Source organism: Taudactylus pleione, unplaced genomic scaffold (assembly GCF_031769625.1).
Source record: "Taudactylus pleione unplaced genomic scaffold, aTauple2 ptg000362l, whole genome shotgun sequence".
NCBI lineage: Eukaryota > Metazoa > Chordata > Amphibia > Anura > Myobatrachidae > Taudactylus > Taudactylus pleione.
This window is the reverse complement of record NW_028284763.1, coordinates 679,144-701,411: the sequence shown is the minus strand read 5'-3', so window position 1 is coordinate 701,411 and position 22,268 is coordinate 679,144. Positions and strand designations below refer to the sequence as shown.

At 46.9% G+C, this 22,268-nt stretch overlaps 1 protein-coding gene across 1 annotated transcript; it reads right to left on the bottom strand.

The window, feature by feature from the left end:
- Positions 1–19: 19 nt before the first annotated feature.
- On the bottom strand, positions 20–19,732 carry LOC148508520 (cathelicidin antimicrobial peptide-like). The gene is given in 5 exon segments (XM_088444420.1): positions 20–230; positions 11,228–11,287; positions 17,070–17,168; positions 19,429–19,689; positions 19,691–19,732. Coding segments are annotated over 5 exon segments (549 nt in total). The 3' UTR covers positions 20–143.
- Between the last annotated feature and the right edge of the window lie 2,536 nt (positions 19,733–22,268).

Sequence of the window (22,268 nt, the reverse complement as noted above, 5' to 3'; positions counted from 1 at the left end):
ATAACAAATATACAAGAGATTTCATTTTATTGGTTTATTTATCATTTAGTTGGCTTGTAAAGCACATTGTTATATACATCATTATACACCACAAGGGGGCGCTCATCATAAGCTTCATGGAAATCTATGATGCTGATGGCATTTCACGCTGCAGACTGCCGTGATTTCAATTTAAGAGACGGCTGATCTTGTCTGCTGAGAATGCTGAGACCTCCAGGGAATATCAAAAGCTGAAAGAGAGAATAAAGAGATTATAATGTGTGTTATAGCTGCACTATCACCCTGATGTACAACATATAGAGATGTATAAGGTAAATTTACATTCCCCGTAAGCTGTTATGGAAGAACAATGATAATTTGTGTAAGAGGAAAATATATCCCTTACAGTCAGACATTACTTGTAGTTTATACACACTGGAAGGAGTTTCACTTTCTTCATTCTTCTATCAATATTATTAGTATAAACAATTAAATGTTATTATCATGGTCCCTATAGCCACATTTACTGACACCTCTGAGGGACAGAGCCAGGCGGTCAGGATGTTCTGTGTGTTGGCTGTGGGCATAAATGTACCTGCTGCATACAAATCAGTTATGTGGGATCATTATATAGGATATGACCCTTATAGACAATAGGATAAAAAAGGCTAGTTGGGGGCACATTAGGGGTAATTGTCACCTTATTGTATAATGAGCTTTGTCCCGGGCACATGTATATGTGAATGATGTGTGTGTAAGGGGGCACGGGGACCTGCAGTGGGTAATGGGAGAGACGTCATGATGTCTCTTCCATAATGCAGAGCATGCCAGCCCGGAAGGACTGACATGCGGATGGCGGCGGAAGCAGTAGCCGGAGCGTTGATTCTGGTAAGTGTGTATTTACTGTATAGGGAGGACTACTACTGGAAGCACTGCATCAGGGGGGTGAACTACAAATACTGGGGGCACCACTGGGGGGACTACTACTGGGGGGGGAACTACTACTGGGGGCACCACTGGGGTGGACTACTACTGGAAGCACTGCATCAGGGGGGTGAGCTACTAATACTGGGGGCACCACTGGGGGGACTACTACTGGGGGGGGGGGCTACTACTGAGGGCACCACTGGGGGGGGCTACTACTGGGGGCACTGCATTGGAGAGGGAACTACTACTACTGGGGGCACCACTGGGGGGGACTACTACTGGGGGGGACTACTACTGGGGGCACCACTGTGGGGGACTACTACTGGGGGCACTACATTGGAGAGGGAACTACTACTACTGGGGGCACCACTAGGGGGACTACTACTGGGGGCACTGCATCGGGGGGAACTACTACTACTGGGGCACTGCATTTGGGGGTTGGACTACTACTGGGGGCACTATATAAAGGGAACTGCATAGGGGGGACTACTACTGAGGGCACTATATAAAGGGCACTGCATAGGGGGATCTACTACTGGTGGCACTATATAAGGGGCTTACTAATGGTGGCACTATATAAGGGGCTTACTAATGGGGACACTATATAAGGGGCTTACTACTGGGGGCACTATATAAGGAGCATACTACTGGGGGCACTATATAAGGGGCATAGTATTGGGGGCACTATATAAGGGACTTAATATTGAAAGCACTATATAAGGGGCATACTACTGGAGGCACTATATAAGGGGCTTACTACTGGGGACACTATAAGGGGCATACTACTGGGGGCACTATATAAAGGGCACTGCATAGGGGGGGGTCTACTACTGGGGGCACTATATAAGGGGCTTACTACTGGGGGCACAAGGGACACTGCACTGAGGGGACCACTACAGGAGGCACTGGATAGGTTTGACTGACATGCGGATGGCGGCGGGAGCAGTAGCCGGAGCGTTGATTCTGGTAAGTGTATTTTTCCTCCTTTAATTACTTCTGTGTATTACTGTATAGGGAGGACTACTACTTGGGGCACTGCATCGGGGGGGGTGAACTACTACCACTGGGGGACTACTACTGGGGGCACTGCATTGGAGAGGGAACTACTACTACTGGGGACACCACTGGGGGGACTACTACTGGGGGCACTGCATCTGGGGGGGGACTACTACTACTGGGGGCACTGCATTGGGGGGAACTACTACTACTGGGGCACTGCATTTGGGGGATGGACTACTACTGGGTGCACTATATAAAGGGAACTGCATAGGGGGGACTACTACTGGGGGCACTATATAAAGGGAACTGCATAGGGGGGACTACTACTGGGGGCACTATATAAAGGGCACTGCATAGGGGGATCTACTACTGGTGGCACTATATAAGGGGCTTACTAATGGGGACACTATATAAGGGGCTTACTACTGGGGGCACTATATAAGGAGCATACTACTGGGGGCACTATATATGGGGAATAGTATTGGGGGCACTATATAAGGGACTTATTACTGAAGGCACTATATAAGGGGCATACTACTGGAGGCACTATATAAGGGGCTTACTACTGGGGACACTATAAGGGGCATACTACTGGGGGCACTATATAAAGGGCACTGCATAGGGGGGGTCTACTACTGGGGGCACTATATAAGGGGCTTACTACTGGGGGCACAAGGGACACTGCACTGGGGGGACCACTACTGGGGGCACTAAATAGGGGGGACCACTACAGGAGGCACTGGATAGGTGGGATCACTACTGAGGGCTGCATAAGGGGGACCACTACTAGGGCACTGTATAAGGGGCACTACTGGGGGCCTGCATAAGGGGGAACTTATGGGGGGCTGCATAAGGGGGACCACTACTGGGGGTACTGTATAGGGGGCACTACGGGTGGCCTGTGTAAGATGGACCACTACTGGGGACATTGCATACTGGGGATACTGTATATGGGGAACTACTGGGGGCCTGCATAAGGGGGACCAATACTGGGGGTACTGTATATGGGGAACTACTGGGGGCACTGCATAGGGGGGACTGTATAAGGGGCACTGCATTAAGGTGCATAAGGAATGGAAAGGAATGTTCAGAGTGACGAGAATGGGGTGTGTGTCATGTTGCCACACCCCATTTATAAGTAACCATGCCCATTGTGACCACACCCATTTCCACCAGATGCACCTTCGGCAAGCGCACATAGGGGGGAATCCTTTTTCATATTTGCCCTGGGCTCCAAATACTGTAGTTACACCACTGCCCCCCTATGCATTGCCCCTAATAATAATGCCCCCTATGCTTTGCCCCCAGTAGTAGTCCCCCCTGTGCAGTGCCCCCAGTAGAAGTCCCCTTTCTGCAGTGCTCCCAGTAGAAGTCCCCCGATGAATTGCCCCCAGTAGTAGTCCCCCTATACAGTGCCCCAGTAGCGGCCACCCCCCCATACAGTGCCCCCAGTAGCGGCCCCCTCATACAGTGCCCCCAGTAGCAGCCCCCTTATATAGTGCCCCCAGTAGTGGCCCCCTATACAGTGCCCCTAGTAGCGGCCACCCTCCCTATACAGTGCCCCCAGTAGCACCCCCCCCTATGCTGTGCCAGTCTCTGTGCCCCCTTACACACACACACAAATAAAAAAATACAACTTACCTGAATCACCGCTCCTGCCGCGACCACCACTGTCCGCTCCTCCCGACCCGCTCTGCACTATGGGAGGCACTCAAGTCAGTTAGCAATGACAGAAGTGTCATGCATTTTCACATGGGCTGAAGTCACCTCCCTGCCATCTCTGCAGTGTTCATTCTGGAAGTTTTAAACTGGGAAGTGGACTTCCTCAGCCATCATGATGTGCATGCTGGGGAATGGTATCTCCACCCAGAAGTCTTTCAACTCCTAGTGGACAAATTGGGCTTACCAGGAGGTGGACTTCATGCCCTCCAGACACAATCACAAATTGCCAGTGTACAGGTCCAGAACAAGGTATGCAGAGGCAGCCTACATAGTTGCCTTATCAGTGAAGTGGACTTTCCATCTGGCATACCTATTCCCTCCAGTCTCCCTTCTTTCTTGAGTCCTGCGGAAGTTCAAACAAGACAGAGGCACTATCCTGCGTGTGGCCCCAGCATGGCCCAGACGACATTGGTACTCAGATCTCCGGAGCCTCTCCATAGGCACACTGTTACTGCTACCTCAGTGGCTGGACCTGTTGTCATGGTCTCTGTCTTCATCTGGACCTGGGTCGTCTGTCTTTGATGGCATGGCTCTTGAGACATCCCTCCTGAGGTCTAAAGGGTTTTCTCACTCTGTGTCCAGACTATGCTTAGAGCGTGTAAGCCGGCCTCTGCCAAGATTTGGTGTGGTGCAAGAAGCTATGACCCTCATGTGTTTTGGGTCTCTAGAGTCCTGGCCTTCCTCCAAGCTGGATTGGACCTTTGACTCCGCCTTACTTCACTGAAGGCACACGTCTCTGCTCTGTCCATTTAGTTCCAACGTAGAATTGCTTCACTGCCGGATGTCCACACCTTCCTTCAAGGTGTCCTCCGCATACAACCTCCCTTTGTTCCTCCTGTGGCTCCGGGGGATTTGTCAGTGGTTTTTGGAATCTGTGGATCTCAAGTGGCTCACAGCGAAGACTCTATTTCTTCTGGCTATGGCGTCCGCCCAAGTGTATCAGATTTAGGGGTGCTCTCATGTCGCTCCCCATTTCTAATCTTCCATCAGGACAGGGCTGTTCTCCAAACTCGACTTGGTTTCCTTCCCAAAGTGGTGACCTGTTTCCATTTTAATGAGGAAATTGTAGTCCCGGCCTTTCAATCACCAGACCTCTTGGTAGGTGAAGCCCCCTTGGATGTGGTCCATGCACGTAGGATCTACGTGGACCATACCAGTTCTCTGAGGAAAACAGACTCCTTATTTGTGCTGTATGGATTTCACAAGAAGGGCTAGCCAGCCAATAAACAGACATTGGCTACATGGCTTCACATGACTATCTCACAGGCTTACATGCAGGCAGGCCTTCCTATACCGGTAAATGTCACTGCTCATTCCACTCGCTCTGTGGGTCCTTCGTGGGCAGCTCAACGTGGCGCCTCAGCTGAACAGCTTTGTAAGGTGGCCACGTGGTCTTCTGTCCACACCTTTCTTAGTTTTTATGTCTTTGATACATTTGCCTCTCAGGATGCTTCATTTGGATGCTGGATTCTCCTCTGCAGGAGCATCCCCACCCTTAAATAACTGCTTTGGGACATCCCCAAGGTCTCCCTGTGGAGCCCTATGGACCCTGAAGAAGAAAATTAGAGTTATGGTAAAACTTACCTTCGTTAACTCTCTTTCTTCGAAGTCCATAGGGTCCACAAGTCACCCTCACCCGTCCTGATGCACCTGGCTTCTATGGGCTATGTTTCCTGGTCATCTGTTTCCCATCTCCTTCTGTGTGAGAATGTGATTCTTGTGTGTACCAGTCTTCCTTCTCTCCTCTCCTCCTCTGGCCTTAGGCTTGTCACAAACTGAAGTGCCTCTGGCTAGGGAGCAGGGCATAGGAAGAAGGACCATTGCATCCTGGGAGCAAAGCTTTAACGGTTCGGTGCCCAGTCCTCAACCACTTCCTTCACCCCAAGGTCTCCCTGTGGGCCCTATGGACTTCGAAGAAAGAGAGTCTACGAAGGTAAGTTTTACCATAACTGTCATTTTCCTAACAGGCCACACCCCTCTGTTAGACCACACCCCCTTTGCAGACACAAACGGCGGAGCCGCGCGAAGGGGGCTATAGAGTGCGCACCGGGTGTCACCACACCCGGTGACGGCTCTGTACCCGTGCACTGTGTTTTTGTACATTAGTGATGCAAATAAAATGCATACTTTGTAAAAAAGAAATAAAAGTCTCTGGTAGAAGTCACAAAGTCTGTGGTGCCCAGCGGGGCTATTTAGTGCAAGTAGAGGATCGGTGTATGTGATCACATCTCTATACTATAAAAGTGCTGGTTCTAATGTGCGAGGAATTTGGACTATCAATGTGATGCTTACACCAGTGGTGTATTCATGCCTGAGACGCACTCCCGTAATTGGAGAAGCGCATCCGCGTCAGGGGCATTTTAAAAGTCAAGGGGACCCATGTGCAGACTCAATGTGGACCCCCTCCTCTCTTGTGCTGTGCCGCGGTGGGTGGTGCAGCAGTGGATTCTGGTTTAGTGCCAGAATCTACTGCACATGCGCGGGTCACCGGGAAAATGGCTGCCATAATGTTCTCAGTGATTTTTGCTGCTCCGCAGCGCTGGCCTCGGCGCTGCGGAGTAGCACGCTGGTGACTACGGATGGGCAGTGCTTAAAGTGGTCCTAGAGAAGTGGTGGAGCTCTCCGCCCCCCCTCAGTGCTTTTTCAATAAAGGGTCAGCGTGTGGGCGTGGTCTCTACAGAAAGGGGCGTGGTCACACAATACTATTCCCAATTCAAATTCCGACAAACACTAACACAATCTTGATTCACATTTCACCACATAGTAGTGTCTCATTCATGTATGACACACAGCAGTGCCCCTTTTACACAATGCCCACATTTATGCCTCTTACACATAACGCCCACTGTAGTGATGCCCCTTATGCAGTGTACTCAGTAGTGGTAGTTTCCCTTATGCAGAGCCCACAGTGGTAGTGCCCCTTATGTAGAGCCCACAGTGGTAGTGTCCCTTATGTAGAGCCTCCCTTATCCAGTACCCCCTATGTAATGCCCCCATTAGTAATCCCACTCAAAGAGTGCCCCCAATAGTAGTGCCCCTAGTAGTAGTGCCCCCAGTAGTAGTGCCACCTGTAGCAGTTCCCCCAGTAGTAGTGCCACCAGTAGTAATGTCCTCTGAGTAATGCTCCCATTAGTAATGCTCCCAGTAGTAATGTCCTCTGAGTAATGCCCCAGTAGTAATGCCCCCAGGAGTAATGCCCCTAGTAGTAGTGCCCTGTGAGTAATGCACCCAATAGTAATGCCCCCTATAGTAGTGCCCCCTATGGTGAAGCCGCTTACACAAAAAACAACAACCTAATACTTACCTTAAGGCTGCAGGAAGGGGAGAGTTAGGGTTAGGCTGCGGAGGGGGGAGGTTAGGTTCCAGAATTTGGGGGTGGTGACAGGGGGAGTGGTGGGGGAAATGCAGGCATATCTGTCCGTCTGAACACCGTTTCATGGGCACGCATAAATTAGCTACTGCGACTGCATACACAGCTTGAAAGGCCGCTGAGTGCCAAGAGACTCTCAGTGTCTGTGGCAGGTCAGACCTGGTGTAAATGCTGAGTGGTCGATAAGCGTCGATGGTTCCAATGTTTACGCAGAAGAGCGACATTTGACGCATATGAGAAGGCAGCAGTGGGCATCTCTATGCCAGGTGAGCTTTGGCAGACATTAGCATATTCGCAGCTGTGCTGCTTGCGATTTCGCAGGTACGAGCCGTACTAAATCAGGCCCAGAAAAAAAAATATATATATATTTCTTAAAATAAGTGACAGGGACTGTGTAGAATAGATAGATAATAGTGGAGGTCATACACAATTATTTACTAGGGGTATAGGCAGAAAAACTACATTATTTATACCATTGATTTAGTCCAATCACATATTTATTGACTGTACTATTAGCAACTGTAACATAAGATGTAACAGAGTTATACAGTGTTTCCAACTATTCCCTGTACTTCATTTGTTACACTGTATTCTAACAAACCCCCTAATGCTGATGTGAATAATATTATATTTTACAGATATTGGTCTGTATGCTCCACACTGTCACTGACTGCTATAACTTACTGCACTGTATGGACCTCATTCAGAGTTAGTCGCAAGCACTGAGCGCTCGCAACCGACTCAATGTTTAGGCCCTGTGCACGCGCAGCGGCCGCACTGCGCGTGCGCAAGCCCCGAAGTCAGAGAGAAACTCTCTGGCTCCGGAGCTCACTACAAAAGGGCCGGCTGTCGGAACGCTTGCCGTTTTGTGGGCGGCCGCAGTGACATCAGCAGTGATGTCAGTGGGGAGCTTCCTGCTCGATCAGAGTAATGTCAGTGGTGATGTCAGTCGGGCAGCCCACAAACGGCAGGCGTTCGCATTGAAACGCCTCCGTTTGTGACACCACCCCCCCCACTACGCCTACAAAACAGGGCGAGCTGTCGATCACCATCGACAGCCGCCCCATTGGTTGTGAGCCCCGGAGCGAGAGAATTTCTCTCTCGCTCTGGGGCTTTGCGCACGTGCAGTGTGGCCGCTGCGCGTGCACAGGGCCTAAACATCGACCTGCTTGCGAGCACTCAGCGCTTGCGAGCGGGTCTGAATGAGGCCCTCAGCCCTTATTGTGTAGGGAGTTTATTCTAATAAGAGATTTGTTTATCTTTAACATTCTTAGGTAGGAAACTATATTGTTTGAATTGTGGGTATATATATATGTATATATATATGTATACTGTATGTAGTTAAGTTACCGGCATCCAGAATGTCGGCTGCCAGAATCCCGACACGGAAAGCCCGATTTGGGATTAAAGATAGGAGTTGAAATACAGACGCCTATCTTTATCCTGACGCCGAGATCGCAAACAAAGGTCAGTGGGGACAGTTTAGCGTTAGCCGTGCGGGGGAGGGGGTTAGGTTTAGGGACCCCAGGGGAAATTAAGGTTAGGCACCCCACCGGGCAGGGTTAGGGTTAGGCTAGGGGAAGGGAGAATTAGGGTTAGGCAACACCGGGGGGAGGTTAGGGATAGGCACTCCCCTGGGAGGATTAGGTTTAGTGTGCGGGAAGGGGGGGTTAGGGGTAGGCACCACTAGGGGAAAGATTAGGGTACCTACCAGCCTCAGTCGGGATGTAGAACCTTCGGTCTTCTGGCATTGGTATTTCATCCGGCGGCTAAACTGCCGCCGGCATTACATACCCATTCCTATTATAATTAGAGCTGATTGGTTGGTACTTTATCTCTCTGCACTTCATCTCTCTCTAAAGCTGGGTACGCACTAGGACGACCTATCTGACACACACTTACCAACTTGTCTGCCCGATGTGCTGGGCTTGACAGCTCAAACGAGTGGAGATTTAAATTGCCCTCCCAGTTGAGCTGTCAATCACTGCCGGGTCCCCCAGCATGTGTACGGGAGATCGTTGGGTCGCCCGTACACACCAGCAGATGACCATATATATCTCTGCTGCACAGCAGATCAACGTTGTTCACAGATATCCACTGTACACACCTGGCAATGCACCATAGATATATCACTCATTCAAACGAACGGGCGATCTATCAGTGTGTGCCCAGTGATGCACCATAGATATATCACCTATCAGTGTGTGCCCAGCGATGCACCATAGATATATCACCTATCAGTGTGTACCCAGCGATGCACCATAGATATATCACCTATCAGTGTGTGCCCAGCGATGCACCATAGATATATCACCTATCAGTGTGTGCCCAGTGATGCACCATAGATATATCACCTATCAGTGTGTGCCCAGCGATGCACCATAGATATATCACCTATCAGTGTGTGCCCAGCGATGCACCATAGATATATCACCTATCAGTGTGTACCCAGCGATCCACCATAGATATATCACCTATCAGTGTGTGCCCAGCGATGCACCATATATATATCACCTATCAGTGTGTGCCCAGCGATGCACCATAGATATATCACCTATCAGTGTGTGCCCAGCTTGAGGCTTAATACATCTCCCCCTTAGGCAAAGTTCTGTAAGTTCCTGGTCATGTAGATGCAGCTTTATCAGGGCTGCAGGTAAGAGGGTATGTACAGTACCAGTTAGGAGGCGCATCTTCTGTACCCGCTTCAGGGCAGCTGTAAGTACACAGTGATGATGGTGATGGGCACATGGTGCTGAGACGTACACATACAGAAGTGCGTATACAGCTCTGCGTACGTGTGGAAATGCGCTATTTACTGTATCGGTGCACTTTTCTCTTACACCCACTTTGCTGCTAACACTTCATAGATCCATCAATCTTTATGGGGCTGATGTATCAAAAAATGCGAAAAGTTCCTGTTTCTTTTCACCAGACATTGTGTACTTATCGCCATCTTTTCGCTTTTTTTATCTTCATATGTATCATGTATTTTCACCAAAAATGGAAAAGTGATAAACCCCCTGAATTGTCGGATCATTTCGCATTTTAGTTTTCGAATTAGATAATGGGAAAACAACTGCGTAAATAAGTTTTTCATGTTTCGATAAAAAAAAATAACAACTGCGCATGCTCTGTTTCAGGTTTGGACATGCGCAGGGAACTGTAGGTGGCGTTCTGTGTAAGTGACGAGCGGAATTCTAGTGGTTCATCAAAATAAAGGAATCCCTTGATACTAGATTTGCCCTCCCCTTTAGTTTCTTCTGATTTTCCCTACAAAAACTTCTACATTTCTTCTATGGGTCATTTTATATTTATATATATATATATATATATATATATATATACACACACACACACACTCATATATACATATATACATACACTCACATATATATATATATATATATATATACACACACACACACTCATATATAAATACATACACACACTCATATATACATATATACATACACACATATTATATATATATATATATATATATATATATATATACACACACATATATAAATATATATATATATATATATATGTTTGTGTGTGTATATATCTCACATAGCTCACCATGATAAAATAAACCCCGCTATTCTATAGGACGGGTATGTGCAGTACTTGTTCGATTGTTTGAACCTTATCTATGGACCCATTTATCTGACAATAATAGCAAATGGTAATATTAATTATAAAAAAGAGACTATAAGTTATAATTAATATTTTTTTTAATTGAAAAAAAAAACAAAAACAAAAAAATATATATATGTATTTATATATAAATAGATTACTAGTAATACTGATTATTTAAATTTCATTGGTTTCAACTAAATAACAATAATTAACAGCTTATTTCAACATCAGTGCTGCTGGAATACAATTAACATCAGCCAAAGTATGTCGAAAAAAACAAGATCATTTTCGTCGAAAAAAAATGATAAAATGATGATACATTGACTTCAATTACAACAAAAATAACAATATAATAAAAAACGAACACCATACTTTGACGGAAAAAAAAAATCGAAAAATTATGCGAAAAACATTGATATATTTCCTCGAAACTTATCTCTAGCGAAAAATACTCGAAAACCATTTTTATCACTTTTTTTAATGCAAAAAACTGTTGATACATATCCCCCTATATGTCATCGTGAGAGTAGTCATGTACATCAGGGGTGTATCCCTCTGTACTGTCATTAATGGCTACCCATCTCTTACCTGGCATGTTATCTCACCAGTGTTCTCCTCACCCAGCACAATGGTGCAGTCCTGCTCCTTCTGCAAAATACAATACAGCATAATTAGTAACAGTCGGCCAATCGCTAACTCCAAATGTGTAATCACCGTACACCTGACAACATTATATATATATATATATATATGTATATATAAGCAAGGGCGTAGTGAGGGCAGAGCTCATTCTCCAGGCACCTGCCTCCAGCCATGGCACAGGAAACCAGGGCCACACGGAGTACGGGACAGTTCCTGCTGGGCCAGTCCCATGCTCCTCTCAGTGGAACAACAGCCAGTGGCTCCACCCCCTCACCAGGCCAATACATACTGGCTACCAGCTGCCTCAATTACGGGATTTGCGGGCACTTCCTGGTGTCATTAGCCAGGAGATGCCGGGACCACCCTGGAACCCTGCAGTTGCCTCCTTGACATTGGCCCGTGAGCCAAATGTGGTCCTCAAGGCAACTGGGTTCGACCTGATTCCACCTGCAACACCTGACAGCTCAGTCTTCTGTGGGGGGGCTGAGGCAGTTCATTTGGGGACTAATGTGTTCTTTTCCCTGTGGGGGGCAACGTGTTTTATTTTTTCCCATAAGGGCCAATATGTTTTATTTTTTCCTGTCGGGGCCAATATGTTTTTGTTTTCTGGCAGGGGCCTGCCTTTGCCTACTCCTATTGGGGTTAATGTTTTTTTTTCTGTGGGGGTCAATGGGCCTGATTCAGAGCCAGACGCAATTAGCGCTCGCTCGTCCAGAAAATAGGGGTGGCTATTCAAATGAACCGTTCGCTCTTTGCGGTCTGTTCACGCCTCTAGGTCTGAACGAGCGAACAAAACTTGTGGTCGTTTTTTGGAAACAACTTGTGGTCGTTTTTTGGAAACTATGCCCCCTGGCCGCTCGCATCCTACGTCATGTCCACTATTTATTAGATTAATCAAGTACATCGACCAGCGTATGAACTGCTCGCTATTCTTGTGGTTGGTTTTTGCTAACACAATCTTGCGAGCAGTTCTGGCTATAAAATAACCCAGTGACGTGGTTAATGACGCTGCTGTATTAATTATGCACACCCATAAAATGCCCGTTTTGACCTTTAAGCACGCCTGCGTTCTGATCTCCACTCCCCGTTTTCAAGCACCTTCCCCCGTTACCACCCACATATGCCTCCTCCTGTCACTCAAAGTATCGTATAACGATCCGTACGCATGCGCAGTTGGGCAAACATCGCTCGGAGCGAACGAGAGGCCGCTTACGAGCGGCTCTGAATCAGGCCCAATGTGTTTTACTTTTTCCTGTGGGGGCTAATGTTCCTTTTATTAGTAGGATTCATTTAGAGGCTGGGAATTTATCTATCCCTCCATGCCCCAGTTCGATAATGCCCCTAATGTTTTTTTAAATTTCCCTTTTAATATGATGGACACGTCCTATACCTGCCACACTTGGGGGGCGCCATAGAACACATGTGCTATGGCTGCCATGGCTACACGCAGCACCTCTGTAAATAAGCATCGTAAGACCATAAGGAAATATGACAGCTTTCCTCACATTGATCACACTCAACATGGTGCAGCTTTACACATGAAAAGGAAGTGTTCATCCCACGTTGGGGACAGGGACATCCCCCCGAGGTGCGCTTATTGCTTCTGCCCCAATCATTTACCCTGACCACAAAATAGCTTTGGATTGCTCAGAGCACTGGTCTCAGCTGTGCATGGCGACTGCTCTCCTTGGTGAGATTCCTGCGGGGAAATACCTGACAACTTTCTGTGTGTGCAGACATATGTACCCACCAGCGCCCTAACAGGGCATTAATGTCATGTTCCAGGCACCCTGCAAGCCAAATACAGGTGCCATTGGGGTATCGAAGGTGCAACCTCCTCGGGCTTGTCCCCTGGGTGATGGCACCACTTGCACTCCCCTAGCAGACTGCCAATCACTGCCAGTCTGCTGCCAGTCTGCGTGCGATCACGCAGGACATGTACTGTACATGTGCAATAGGAGTCCGGCGCCTGAGCAGATTCCGGACCATCGGAAATGTGCGTTCAGTGGTGCGCTGCTGTATCAGACCCATAGTACGAACGTGGTAGGTTGGGAAACATCTTTGGCCAAACTGTTGTTGGAATATATTATAAATATGTGAGTAATTTCCCTTTTTTTCCTGTATGGTAGAACCTTATTATATTTAAGATTTGGATGTGAAGCCCCAGCCCCCCCTTTTTCCTCTGTGTGTGTGTTTTAACGGTATAGGTGACAGTGAGACCCCCTTTTTTTGGGATAGCACTTCTCCCACCTGCCCCAGGTGAGTTTAATTGGTATGGTTTCTTTACATTGCAGTACACATATTTAATGGGCTCTATTATAGGTAAGTCCTAGATAAATGTACTATGTATTAATGGGGATCTAGGGCCATATTAAATTAGTCTCGCACCCGCGATAAAGTTCAGCCTGATGGACTTTTCACTGACATCGCATGTTTTGGACGCGGAAACTTATCGTGCGAGCTCCCGCTATTCGCCATATTCAATTCAAAACGACGCTAAAACGGGACCTGTTGTGGAAATCAGCCCGAAACCCCCAAAAAGATGCACTAACATTGGGGATTGGCCCTATTGGGGATCAATATAGATGAATACTAATAGCCCTAAGAAATCTGTTTTGGGTACTTAAGTTTTGACAATTGCTGGCTATTAGCGTCCTTGTAAAAGTGGTGAAGAATGGCATTATGCAGTATTTTTGGTGAAAATAAGTATTCCTGTCAAATTTGGGGTACATGATAATGGGTGCTAGCATATTTTAAAGTCTCTAAAGTGAAGTTGAAAAAAACGTTAAAAGCGCACCTGCAATCCTAAATACACCTGACCCATCCTTGCAGACCCCCAAGAAGCCTATTTTGCTACTTTTTATGCTTGTGCCCCAACTTTTTACTTTTTTGCACCCAAATTGAAAGTACTTTTTTGGGATGTTCTTATGTTATTTTCTGGGAGTTTTTGATACAGTTGTCCTTTGGAGGGGCTGTCCCATGGGTTCTGATTGGTTTCCCCACCTTTGCACCCCAAAATAAAAATGTTGAACTTCTTTTCACCTGCTATTACATTGCATTGACTTTCCACGTACGCGAAAAGCGTAGGGAATTTAATACGGAGATAAGTTTCCGCCATGCGAAGAGACGTCATCGGCGAAACTTTTTTGTGGATTTCTCGGTTTTTCGCGTCTAATTGAATACGGGCCATAGTCGGCATCCCAGCGTGTGGGATGCCGACGGTCTAGATACCGGTGCGGAATTCCTGACAAGTCGAGATCCCGGCACCGGTATCCCAACCGTCGGCATCCCGAAGGGTAAGTATCGGGGTGTAGGGGGAGGTTAGCGTTAGGTAGAGGGGTTAGGTTTAGACATTAGGGGGAGGGTTAGGGATAGGCACCGGGGAGGGGGTATTAGGTTTAAGGTGCGGGGAAGGGGAGGTTAGGTTTAGGCACTAGGGGGGATGTTAGGTTTAGGCACTGGGGAGGGGGTCTTAGGTTTAAGGTGCGGGGAGGGGGAGGTTAGGTTTAGGCAATAGGAAGGGGTTAAGGGTTAGGCACCAGGGGGGGAGGGTTAGGGTAGGGGTAGGGAAAATACTCACGATTGCTTACTATGGGTGTTGGAATTCTGGCAGTCGGGATGCCGCTGTAGGTATTGTGGCCAACGACATAACGACAGCCGGGATATCATACCCATTCCGTAGTAATGTAATGGCTGAGAAAGGTATCACAGAGAGAAAGTTCGCTGAGCGCACTCTCATGTCTCCATGCTGGGTATGGGGCTCAGTGGCAAACGCAGGATTTCTAGAGGGAGGTTTCCAAATGCCTGATTTTAGAGTGAGTTTGGCCAGTCCATGAAGAGAGCAGAATTAGTACTTATCCAGCTTTAATATGCGTCATACAATGTGTATTGTGTGTCATAATTCCAGCATAGCAGTGCATCCCTAACAGTGCATGTTTTCCAGATCTCCTAGTTGGTGCACAGGTTATTTATTACTGCCTGATACATGTTAAAAGATCCACAGGTGATGCTAATTATTTCATTTGTGATACTGAGAAGAACATTCAGCACTAGTAAAATTCTATTATATTACTATTTCTACTGTTGTCATGGTGTGTGCTGGGGAGGGGGGTTTCCAGGCAGACAGAAACCCCCCCTGCGTTTGCCTATGGGGCTCTGAGTCTTTCTTGAGGTTCCCAGTTGCTTAACCTGTTGTGTCCTCCACCAATGTGTAGATGCCGCACCCAGTTGTAATACAAAAGTCAATTGCTTTACACCTATATCCCCATTCTTCTCTCAGAGGCAGCGAGTTCAATGCCAGCAAGTTCAACAACAACCCGGCTTCTCCAATTCCAAAACCTTGCGTCCTCTCGACCCCTTGTTCATGCAAGTAAACTTGTTATCTGGCTTTTTAGTGTCCCTGCCATGGGTGGCTTCCAAGTGTGGGTTACTGAGTAACAAGGCTGCTTTTTGTCTCTGCAAGTATCAAATCAAGTTACTGTCACCAGGCTAAATTTAGGAACCTGGCCACTCACTGTACATATGCGAGGAGTCCTTAGTCCTGGAGCTCCCATCTCAGGTGTGGATCGTCACGACTGTGATGCCCACTTCTATGCTTCTTTAGTCACAACCACCGGAAGCACCATCGACACTTGCACCTACCCCATGCCGCACCTCCATCAGAGCATGGACTCCAATGTCTGTGACTAGGCGTCTGTATTCGCATCTGAATAGCCATCACCCAGGCATCGCCCAGGAACGCCCAGCACATTTCTGACTCTGTGCACCTCAAATAGTCCTGCTCCTCTGTGCGTGCACACCGCGGGACGCATGCACTGTGCCACATTTTAGCTATTTAGATGAATGCGCAATAGAAAAAGATGGCATCATACTCCAGCATCAGGTGTAATGATTTAATTTGCACACTCCCGATTCACAGACTCAGACATGGGTGGGCCATACAGGCAATCAGCTGGCAGAGTTGTCATAAGGTGGGCATTAGTTTGATGGACAGATGACCACTGGCAGGGGGGCATCGAATTTATTTTTTTTGATGATTGCGTGTAACCATTGTTTCTTAACCATTTGCAGAGGAGAGGGGCTGGTTTACACATGCAGAGGAGTCAGCGTCTCTCCTTGTAGTCTATGACATCATCACCACGCATCAGGAGAGCGCACATTGGAAAGAAGCAAGGGATGATGAACAATCACAAGCCTGGATTAAATTGACAAAACCATCACCATCAGCAGGAAAACATTGATGGTTGGAAACCAGTGGTTGTCTATGGCCATCCGTAGTTTGGCGAGTTGGATGCTATGGAGAGCAATTTAGTTAATTATGGATCCATAGCTCCAAATAGTCCCAGTTCGTGTCCGGGAAATGGGAAGGACTTCAGGGAAGGAGGAGGGGCTTTGTCAGACATGGGCCAAATTGGTTGGAGTTTGGATGATTTTGGGGGAGTGGTGTCAGCAGATCGAGGGCTGGGGTTTATTTTGTTCCTGCTTTGTAATGATGGAGGGAAGGGAGAGGGAATAAACTTCAGTCCCGATATTCAAATACCTAGCGCATAAATCTGCCGCACAGGTCAGTGTTACAGATATACATCTCAGTTGTAGGAGAACGTCAAGGAAATAAGCTTCATATTACAGAGTTACACAATGTGCGGCATTGCATCTTTCAGAATATTGGAACACAGGACATATGTTTATGATGTTTTATTATTGAATTCAAGAGGACATTGACATCATATCTAATAGAAAGATAAAACTCAATTCATTACATTGTATTTACCTTTTGCTAAGTACTCACCCCATTTTTTTGATAAGCACATCTTGATAAATCCCTTCTTGCATCTTTGCACCTGGTTTCTCTTATTCTGAAACGCAATGTCCGAGAATTCTCCTGCTCCTAAAAAGAAAGTATTAGGAAGATGTAACCTTGTGAGCTCTTAATGATACTTGTTTCATTATTGGTGTTGAGTAGAGATCAGTGAATTTGTTATGGTTTCCGGATTGGGGGACAATTTGTGAAATGGAGCCAATAATTCTGTTTTCTGCATTTTTTAATAATGTAGAAAGTATAAAAAGCCTTTAAAATGCCGTGCCCCTGCCTACACCTTGCTATACCCGGACAATGCACTGTCTCACCCCTATGTTGACAAAAGAGATTGAACACCCCCACATTTCAGCTGGTTTGGCCTGGGATCACTAGTAGTAATGCATGGTCACATTAGCTATGAGTAGTATAGAGATGTTCTCGATAACTCTGTGCTCCCTACACTGTGGCAGTTCTACGGAAACAACAAATGTTTTTATCAGGACGACAATGTCACCTGTCATGTTTCCAGGGTGACGCTGGACTGGTATACAGAGAATTCGATAACCCGGATGGACTGGCCACCTCAGAGTCCAGATCTTATCCCCACTGAGAACCTCTGGGATGAATTGGAGCGACAGGTGCATTCTCAGCCGTCATTGGGCCTGATTCAGAACCGGACGCTATTAGCGCTCGCTCGTTCAGAAAAAGGGGGTGGCTATTTAAATGAACTGTTTTGCGGTCTGTTGCCGCCTCTATGTCTGAATGAGCTAACAAAACTTGCGGTCGTAATTTGGAAAAATACGCCCCCTGGCCGCTCGCATCATACGTCATGTCCGCTATTTATTAGATTAATCGAGTACATCGAACAGCGTATGAACTGCTCGCTATTCTTGTGGCTGGTTTTTCCTACCACTATATTGCGAGCAGTTCTGACTTTAAAACAACCAAGTGACGTGGTCAATGACGCTGCTGTATTAATTATGCACACCCATAAAACGCCCGTTTTGACCTTTAAGCACGCCTGCGTTCTGATCTCCACTCCCCGTTTTCAAGCACCTTCCCCCGTTACCACCCACATACGCCTCCTCCTGTCACTCAAAATAGCAGGCATTCGCTATATAGCGAACAAACGATTTCTGGCCGCACTGACTGGTTCACGCATGCGTATTACAAACCGTACGCATGCGCAGATGGGCGAACATCGCTCGGAACGAGCGTACTGCCGCTTACGAGCGGCTCTGAATCAGGCCCATTGTCCTTAGAGCCTGATTCAGAGTTGGGAATAGAGTAAAGGTGCCCACAGATCACGATCAGCCGATGTGTATGATTTCCCTTGAAACTTTCCCCGGCAGCTCTGCACACGATCTGGTGTCCAATCTTCATACGATCTCTCCTGCAGTCAGACTTTTTACAGTGCATCGCCTCCTAGATTGTCAGATCCCGCCCTACTGCACGTCAGATCTGATGATGCGATGTGCGACCAGCGGGGACTCACGATTTACTCACGATTTGGCCATATTTTACACGATCTGTTGTTCCATTGTGTTGGAATCGGCCAGATCGGGTAAATATCACTATGTGTGTGGGCAGCTTAAGAGAGCAAATAACTGTGTACCTGGACAAACCATGTTGCAATGCAAGGGGTGCAAATACATAAATTTTTTGCATGCAGGGTAAATACTGGCTGCTTTTGCACGTAAGCTTTATTATTACACTGTCATGTCAGTTTGGACACCTCTCCCAAATCTAAATCTCTCTGCACATCTTAAATCTCCCCCCCCTGCAATGCAGCCTGGTGTTACCAAGGTGCACAGTTACTGGCTCTTTCTTACTCTATTCCCCAATCTGAATGCTGCTGTCCAGGAACTCGTGGGCAGTTTGCCAAGAAGGGCATCTGCAGTAATCAGCGCACGTGGTGACCTACACAGTACTGACGTCACTAACATCTCACTGACCTATCTGCTGTCATTGTCCAATCACTTGTCTATTATCATTATTATTACATTTTATTTATAGGGCTCCACAAGTGGTCCGCAGCGCTGTACATACAGCAACAGTATCACAGCACATGGTACACATAACATTACATTACAGTAACCATAACATAAACAGCGCACAAGTAACAATGAGCACCACAATTCTCAGTACACAATACAGCTGGGAAGGTGAAGGCTGTCATTGAAGTGCTAGAGAAGAGGGCTGTGAGCGAGTAGGGAGGAGGACCCTGCTCCTAGGAGCTTACACATACTGTAGTGAAATATTGTCCTGTCCTATAGCTGTACTGTAGCTAAGTTTAGTGACTGTATATATTACACCAAGAGATTAAATAGAAAAGGAACCCATACTGTACCTCCAGGAGTGCAGGGGGGTCCTCATACCGGGGTTTATACAAAAATGGGACATTTTCTCTCTGGTTAAAGCGTTTCACAGCCTTTATTATCCGTGTTTCATCCTGGGTGTCCCATCCTGGAGACTGAGAGAGACAGGTGTGTAATGTGACTGCAGAGAGTAAGAGCAGAGACAGCCAGCAGCTCCTCATCTTGTGCTGGGTTAGAGGGATCCTCCGGTCTCTGAGTCTGTTTTGCACCTTTATACCTTATACAGATTCCTCCTCCTCCTCCTGTAAGATCAGGTTTTTCAGGATGGGATTTCATGTTGAGACTGATTTGCCTCATTGCTTCATTGTCACCACAAACTGCGCTTTAAAAAAGGTTGTAGCAGACTTCAGACCTGATTCAGTGGTGAACGCTGATGCACGTGTGGCCTCAAATTTGTGTGCAGTCGTGCGGCAGTAATATGCAATTGCTTGCTCCCGCCTTCCCCTATCACGTGAGCATGTGACGGATTGTGCAAGCTGTGAGACGCCCACTTTCAATGCTCGTAGGCAGTGCAACTCCACCGGCTTACCTTTCCGGTCACTTCAGGCCACCTCCCAGTAACCACCCAGGAATGCCCGTAGCTGCCCGCCGCCAGCTCAATATTCCAGTAGCGGCACTGTCAGCGGACTTTCAAGAGGGACACAGGCACACAGCTTTTGCATCAATGTTTCGGGAATTTATTCCATCATCAGGATACAATCTCAATATACTAAAAGTGAGAATAAATATCTTACCTAAGTGATCAAACGCAGAATAGGTGTTCCATGGTGCGGACGCCATTCCCGTGAGACCGGAAGTGAAGGGGGTCGTGACATCACAGGAATGACGTCAGCGCCAGGGAACACCTATTCCGCAAAGTGGCAAAAGTGGGCTAGATCCCTAGTATGATGTAGGACCCCCACTAGCCAGACGAAGTGCAGAAACTTGATGTGGCATTGATTCCACAAATGGACGGAAGACCTCTGGAGAGATGGTGATCCATGCCATCTGGATAGCTTCCCTGATATTTGTAGGTGCAGGATCTTGGGTGTGAATGAACGTCTCCACGACGTTCCATAAATGCTTGATTGGGTTCATGCTGGGCAAACGTGGCGGCAACACCATTCGTCGGAACTCTCCAGAATGCTCCTCAAACCAATTCTGACCAACTTGGGATTGTTAACACTGTGCATTATCCTGCTGCTATTCCATCGTTGTGGTGGTACATGAAATCCATGAAAGGCTGCAAATGTTCATCAAGCAATGCAAAGTAGCAGTTACAGTACCAGTCAATGATGTGTTGAGGCTGACCAATGGACCCAGCACATGCCATGTGAACACACCCCTCACCATTATGGAACCACCACCAGCCTGCATGGTGCCTTGTTGATAAGTAGAGTCCATGGCCTCATGGGGTCTGCGTCACACCCAAACCCTACCATCAGCCCAAAACGCCTGGAATTGTGACTCATTGAACCACACCACATGTCGCCAGTCCTCCAGGGTCCAATTAGTGATGTCATGAGCCCAGGTGAGGCGCTGTGTCCGGTGTCAAAATGTTAACAGGGGCACTGATGGGTCTTCTGCTAACATATCCCATGGAAGCTAAATAACACTGCACTGTCCTGCTGGATATGCGCCTGGTACCTTCTGCATTGTATGTGGATGTGATGTGAGCCAGGGTCGCTTGTCTGTTGCTAAAAACAAATCTGGCCAGACGCTGCTGGTCAGGATCATTAAGCACCTGTGGTCGGCCACTGTGCTGTCCATGGTGGGTGGTAAGGCCTTCCATGAGGTATTCCTGGTACACATGTGGTACCGCAGATCGAAGAATGTTGAATGTGCCCAAAACTTTGGAAGTGGAATGTCCCACCCGTACCATGAGCAGCCTAGCCAGTGTTCAAACTGACTCACGAGATATCAGATTACAACTGATGCAGGTCTGGGCATTTCCAAAACTTCACAGTACAGTGATGCCACCTACCATTACCTTTACATACTGCTATCCCATGAATTTGGGCACTTCAGTGTATACATATCCCTGTCTTTTTCTCCCTGTTCAGCCTTGATAAATAGGCACATAGTCGTCCTGTACTGTTGGTGTAGCGGATGGTGGGATGAGACTTATTCATATGTAACATTTTAGTTACTTTCAGTTATACATTGAACCTAATTTATACCTCTATGATACATAGATACATTGTGGTGTTTGCTGCAAAACTAATTACTCAGACTGGGCACATTGGGCAAAACTTTGCCCATCACACAGTAAAGAGCTGTGTCAGTTATTTTATATAACTATTGTAGAGATAATAGATATGTACTACTGTATATTTCTTTCTTTGTACTGCTGGGAAGGGCATTTATGTTTTTTTTTCACTAGACACAATCTAGAAGTAACGATATAATGTTTTTTGTTCTGCGGCATTAGTAGCCAGCAGCAACGTCCCGGTAATTCTGAGAAGCAGAAAGCCCCAGGAGTAGGTGTCTTTGGGAGGAAATATAGGCTTGTGGAAACTTTTATGGAACATTTTGATGTAAGTGCTAGCAGGTAGATGCCTACAAGTCTGTGTGAGTGTACAGGATGTGTCAGAGCTTCTGATGAGCCTGATGGGAAATCAGATTAGTCATTGTGCCATGCCCAGTGGTGTACAGATGCCAGATATGAACATGAGGAGGAGCGAAGTTGAAAAATAGATGCCCCAGGCCCAGATGCTTCAAAATAAAAATATCAATAATTAAATACATTCTTTTCATTAAAATAACATCAATAATTACCCATGACATTACATGATATATCCCAACACGCACACACACACTACAGAAACTGTAT